The following is a 6,908-nucleotide window of genomic DNA, read 5'->3' as shown; positions in this document are numbered from 1 at the left end:
GGAAAGACATGGGAAAAAACAATTAAATGTTTTCATATGCTTGTTTCAACTAATGGCCAACTTTCCTATATTTATAGGGATAAAATGGACTGTTTGATGTCATAAGTGATATCATTGGAAAATACAAAAAATTAATATTTTAAATATGAATATATTAAGTATTGTGTGGCTGCCAAATTGTAACGCCCCCCCCCCCCCAAAATTTTCCCTAATATTTCGAACCCTTCTTGTATTCATGTAGGGTCTAACTCAATTATTGTGAAGTATATGCATGAGTTAAGATGAGTCCCTGAGAGATTGAAAAGTGTTAGAGGTGATGTGGGGTCACAAAGGACCCCTAGGACCAAGCTAAGTCCAAAAGAATCCGTCTTGGGTAAGTTGTCAAAGGAGTTGGTATAAAGCTCGACTTCTAACGACCATATCATTTGAAATATGATGATCTAGGTGGCCCACGACCTACTAAATTAAAGGTCGTCAAGTCTTCTTTCCAACTCCACCAAGAATGTAATTTTTGGAGTTTGGAGTCAAAAGATATGACGATTCTAAGACGGACGGGTACTGCAGGAATTTCAGGCCTGGGTTGTAGCTGCAGAAAATCTGGGCTTGGCGCCACTATTGCGCCATAAAACAGCCTCAGTAGTTTGGTCCCTGGCGCGACGCGCCACTATTAGGTTTAGCAGGGTTTTTCAGGTCAATTTTCCCAAAACCTAAAAAATTGGCTGGGCGCTGTAAGGGCGCGATGCGCCATTATCGCGCCACAAAACAGCCTCAGTAGTTTGGTCCCTGGCGCGATACGCCACTATTAGGTTGTAGGGGTTTTATGCCTAATTGACTTGGCGCTACAGTGGCGCGACGCGCCACTATCGCGCCAAGAGCATTATAGCCTAATTTTCAGAATTTTGGAGAAAGGGTAATTTAGGAATTGTCCCAAATTATATATGTATCAGCCTTGGGATGTTTTTGGACCATATTTTCTGCCCCTCTCTCTCTCTAAAAGCCCTAGAAAATTTCCCTCTCTTCTTCTTCTTCTCCAAATCCTTCTCCAATAAGAAGTGCCTCCAAGAGCTTCAAGATTCAAGTTGCCATTGAAGATCCAACAACAAGGTTTCTTCAAGAATCTATTCTAAGGTATGTAAGGCTACACAAAGCATGGTTTGAGTCCACCCATGTGCCCTATACTTTCTTTGAGGTTAAATGTCCATAAGAATGGAGTTTCTTGATAGGTTTATGTTCAAATGAGTCTTGCCTTCTATTTGTTTGATTCTTATTATGTTGATGTTGTTGAGCTAAGAAATCCCTAAAATCTTCATGTTAGCATGAGTTGATGGAGATGGGTTGTTAATATGCTTTGTTGATTTTCTTAATCATATGATTATGTTGAATATGTCAATTTCCTTAAATGTGTTACTCCTTTTGAATTGTTGGTTTAAAATTTTTAGAGTTGTGATGAGTTCTTAGGAGGTGGTAAATGAGGAGAGGAATGGTTTGTTATGTTTGTGAGATGTTATAAATGCACATCTAATTTAGACTTGAATGAGTTGATTTGAGGATAGAGTTGACGAGTTGGCAAGGTTCTAAACGAGACTTGCCATTGTGACTTGAATGAGTTAAATTGAGGATAGAGTTGATGAGTTGGCAAGGTCCTAAATGAAATTAGCCGTGAGGGCTTGTTTGAGATGATTGGATGGAGTTTTATGAGCATAGATTCATGGGAGAAGTATCGAGCACCGAAGCGGGTGAGAGTATAGTCGATACTTGAACCCCAAAAACTACGCCGCCAATGTAGGTAGGGATGAAACCGTTAAAATCGGATACTTTCCGTGGGATCGAACCGTTAAAGTCAGATGTTCCCAGTTTATTGTCCTGAAATGATAGAACTTGACTAATCGATGGAATCCATAATTAGGGAGGCGTTCATGCCCTGGCAAGGTATGGACGGACGTGGCAACAACGTCTGATTGTTGTACTATCACTGGCTCATAAGTGATGGTTGTCGGATAAGAGAAACTCCCATTTAGGTCTTGATAGTACTCCGAGTCAGTTGAGTTGAGTGGCATGTGATTTGGTCCCGTCTAAACCATTTCTTGTTAGACTTAGGACACTTGAGTGAGTTGTTACTTATTTATGATGTTGATATTTCCGAGTTGGTTGATCCTTTTCTGATGTTGTTTTATTCAGCCATTTTACATACTCGTATATTCCATGTACTGACGTCATTTGGCCTGCATCGTTTCATGATGCAGAGACAGGTACCGAGATCATCAACCGGCGCACCGTTGAAGATCTACACACCTCCAGCTACTTAGTGAGCCCTCCTAGTTTCTGGAGGATGCCATACTTTCTTTATCGTTTTATTTGCTTTCCTTATTCTTGCTTATTGGTAGCCATGGTATTGTCATTGACACCTCTTAGATTGTGATAGAGGCTTCATAGACCAGAGTGTGGGAAGGTTGGACTGTTATATTGAATAGCTCTTATTATTCTTGTTTGATGAGTTGATAGTGTTTGGCCTTCGGCCCTTATAATATGAATAGTGTGCTTATGATTGAGTCCTCTACTGAGTGAATGTGATTGAATGAAAGTGTGACTGGACCAGGTGGTTCGCTTGAAGGCCAGAAATGGCTTTCGAGTGCCGGTCGCGCCTAGGGTACCCTTCCGGGGCGTGACACAAATCTTTGACATTTATGGCTATCAAATCTTTGACAAAAGAAAGAAAACCTAAGCCAAAATAATAGGGCCACATTACAAACCCAATGATTTATAAATGGTTCAAAACCCGTAGAAATCAAGTACAATGTTAACATCAACGTAGGGAAAACATTACCTTAAATTTTGAGTTCAATCTCCAACCTTTTGTAACACTAGCTCGAGAACTTGCCAAAAATGATTGTTGCGTGAACTTATCTATATATAGAACTATAATTCATGTTGGTACTTAATCCTTCGCGGTGCCAATCCATCCCTCATTGTCACGTAGAAGCCTTGATCGGGGTTTGACCTAGACTTCTACCTTCATTGTCGTAACCCATGTTCCCATGTTTATGCACTTATAGAGAGTCTTAAATTTACGCAATGAACACACAAATACTCAAAAAAAAGGGTCGAGTTACCGCAAATACATTCATGTACATTTGTTTGTTAAATCATCAACACACTTCATGAATCAACAAAAGTCATGTATCTAATAGTCATATATGTCAAGTCTTCATAAGTTTGATATAAACACATGGTGTGTATATACCATTTTTGATGTAAAATGAGAACATATATCATGGAAGAAACTATTCTTTCATTTAAATTAACATCATCATATCATCATGATCGAAGAAATTAGTTATATATAAAAAAAACATGATATATCCAGTTTAATTTCCAAAATTTGGGTACATAACATATTATAGATTCTTCAATGTGAAGAATTCAACAATTGAAATGCATCCAATGATAAAAATCTATAATTTTCTCCAATCACTTTTGACTAGTTTGCAACAATCTCATGCCAACAATTTTCTATTCATCCAAACATTCCAGGATTAGCCAATGGTGGCACAAATTGTACAGCATTTTGGCTTGCTATTCTTCTTTGTTTCTTCTTATTGGCTTTCCATCCTGAAAAGTAGTTCCAAATATAAGAAAAAATGATTGTAATATACATGATGCAACTGTTGAAGATAAGAGAGCTGAAGATATGGAATAATTGAACAATATGGTACGATCAACATGTACAACTGTTAACTATTATAGAGTTAGAGTCAGACTGAGCTACAACTAGTTCAGCTTCCCTTATCTTCAACAAGAATAACTAGTCGACTGTATGAAAAAATATCACATCAAGTTATACATGAATTTATGTATTATTTTATGTAGATTAGAATGTGAAACAAGAATATTTGTATTAGCAATACTAGATAAAAGTAATTAAAAGACAAATTCTTAAAGTACGTAATCACTACATAAGAATAACACATGTATCAATTTATGTGATACTCTTTTATTTTTATTCCATTTTAGAAATAAATGACATATTTCTATAATAAAAATAATTTTACCTTTAAACTTTTGTTTTACCTCTAATGTGATGAATTATAAAAATATAATATTTAAGATTTTTTTTAGACCATAAGGGTTAAAACTTTTTTTTAAAAAAAATTCATGGTTAGTCAAACATCGCCACATAAATTATCACTTAAGAAATATTATTATTCATGATTGCATTACAATCTCATCAATATCATTCACTACTTAAACAATTCTTGTATTATAATTTTTGTATATAACTAGTACTCCATGTGAATAAAACCACTCTATTATATAGATATATAAGACTGAGCAACAATAATAACATATTCAGTGTAATTTTATAAGTAAAATTTGAGAAAAGTATAATATATATATAAATCTTACTTCTATCTTTACGGAGTAACTAAAGAGACTCTTTTTAATAAGCCAACAACTCAAAAGATTAATAATATCGAAGCAGGATGATAAAAAAATATGACAATCAAATAGCAAGATAAAAGCATATATAAAAATGATGGAAAAGAGAATAATTACCTAGTGCTACATCAAAGCCAAGTTTGTTAAGCTGACGATAATTCTGACAAAGGACCAATCTCATACAAAAAAGAGTAATTGCAAACTCACTGAATAGATTTCCCATCAAATTATATTTTTTTCTGAATTGCACACGATGATACCATGCAAAAACCAATGAGGCTTGACAGCATAATGTTTCCAAAAGTCCAAACATTAATGCAGCTTCCCACCAAGCTACATTAAAATTAAATATCAAAAAATTAGACAAAACATATATTCAATTCTAAGTATCCCAATTTATATATATGAAATAGTTCAGATTTCGAAAGTCAAACAAAAATATTTATATGACATTGTTCAGATTTCGAGAATCAAACAAAAAAATCTTTGAAACAAAAGGAGTAATATTATATAGTTTCTAAATATGTAACTTATTTTTCAAAAACCTTAAAGATCGTATCTCAAAATGCGACTATGTCATATAATTAAATTGGGATAGAGAAGTAATATTATAGATATTATAGAGGGAGTAATATTATAGAAAATTACTCATTTTCCCTTGAGATAAAATTTCATCCACTTGACCAAAAGTAACGCAGGGACATAAACATGTAATAAAACCTACAAAATAATTGTAAAAAACATGATTAGTTCTATAATTAAAAGAAAACGAGAGAAAAATCAAGGAAATAATTAGAGGAACCTACAATTCTTGATGTCTGAAAAACAATCAAAAAGGCCTGTGGACCAAGGCTGACTATAAATTTGTCCATTTGAGAGATTATTATTATTTCCAAGGAGCATTGGATGATGAAATGAATGAAATTGGTCATGAGGATAGGGCATAGGAAAGTGTGGAGGAAATGGTGGTGGAACCCCCATTGGGGGGTAATATGGCATCATAGGGGATTGGTGACATGGAGGTGGTTGATGTGGTGGTGGCATTAATGGCCACGGAATTCGTGTCGATGACGATGACAATTGCGCTGGCAAGGGGGGTCCACAAATGAGATTTTTTGGAGGTGATGATATTGAGTTAGACATAATTGTTGTTATTGTTGTTGCTGCTGCTGGTGGTATAGCTGAATGAGATGCATTCGTCGAATCTTGTGATAAGGATGAGGAGGGAATTCTATGAATTGAATTTTGTAATTGAGATGAGGATGATGGTGATTGCGATGAAAGTTCTCCTTGTGTAAAATTTTGTGGTGAAAGAGGTTCATGTTTTGGAATTTGTAATATTGGTGACAATTGATGACCAGGGGATGTTGGAATGTTCTCATTACTACCATCTGTTGTTTGCATTTTATGAATGAATTGTTTTGTTGAAAAATGTAAATTCAATCAACAAATTGTTGAAATAAAAATATGTTTTATGTGTTTATAGGATACAAATTAATTATTGGAAGAATGAGAAGAAGAAAGAAGAAAGAGATGAGGTAATATCATGAAAGAGGAGAGTTGTAACCTAATAGTTGCAACTCTACCCTCTATTTTTTTCTTTTGATCATCAACTACAATTTGTGGCTCATTCTCTATCACAAAAAAAATTAAAAATGCAAAGATGTAGTTTGGAGGATATGAATTATGAAACATACCATCATATATATATATATATACTAGTTAAGTCTACATACATGCTTTGCACGTATGTATTGTATAAGTCTATAAGGTAATATCATGAAAGAGGAGAGTTGTAACCTAATAGTTGCAACTCTACCCTCTTTTTTTTTACTTTTGATCATCAACTACAATTTGTGGCTCATTCTCTATCACAAAAAAAATTAAAAATGCAAAGATGTAGTTTGGAGGATATGAATTATGAAACATACCATCATGTATATATATATATATATATACTAGTTAAGTCTACATGCATGCTTTGCACGTGTGTATTGTATAAGTCTATGTGTTCTGCATGTGTGTATTGCGTTCATTAATAATACATATCTATAAAGAGTAAACTGTGTATATATTAAGTGCCAAATTTTTACAAAGTAATCAAAAAAAATTAAGATAAAAACGTATTTAAAGAGAAATATGATAACTCACCATTACACTAAAAATTAAATGTAGTGGCCAAAATTTCGTCATTGATATCAAAAGTCAAAATTATATCGATATTGATACACAAAAACACACTTTAAACAATTAGGTAAGAAAAAATGAACTACATTATAAATGAACATAAAATCTAAGAAACCACTATTTTAAGGCAGAAAAGACTTAAAGCAATAATTAAGATATGCAAAATTTTCAAGTCAATACTCCCAAATGACAAAAAAAAAAAATACACATGAATTAGAAATGATATCTGCCGAATCAAATATCAAGTAATACCAACAAATAACATACACTACAACAAAGATAAA

At 33.9% G+C, this 6,908-nt stretch overlaps 1 protein-coding gene across 1 annotated transcript; it reads right to left on the bottom strand.

The window, feature by feature from the left end:
- Positions 1-3,356: 3,356 nt before the first annotated feature.
- On the bottom strand, positions 3,357-5,841 carry LOC129890390 (cell number regulator 1-like). Its single transcript, XM_055965946.1, has 4 exons — positions 5,244-5,841; positions 5,086-5,157; positions 4,555-4,770; positions 3,357-3,609 (listed from the first exon to the last, which is right to left on the bottom strand). Exons 1-4 carry the CDS (start codon positions 5,839-5,841, stop codon positions 3,515-3,517), a joined length of 981 nt encoding a protein of 326 aa, XP_055821921.1. The 3' UTR covers positions 3,357-3,514.
- Between the last annotated feature and the right edge of the window lie 1,067 nt (positions 5,842-6,908).

The sequence above is a fragment of the Solanum dulcamara genome, chromosome 5 (assembly GCF_947179165.1).
Source record: "Solanum dulcamara chromosome 5, daSolDulc1.2, whole genome shotgun sequence".
NCBI lineage: Eukaryota > Viridiplantae > Streptophyta > Magnoliopsida > Solanales > Solanaceae > Solanum > Solanum dulcamara.
Note: the sequence above shows the minus strand (reverse complement) of the source record. Positions and strands in the feature narration are given on the sequence as shown.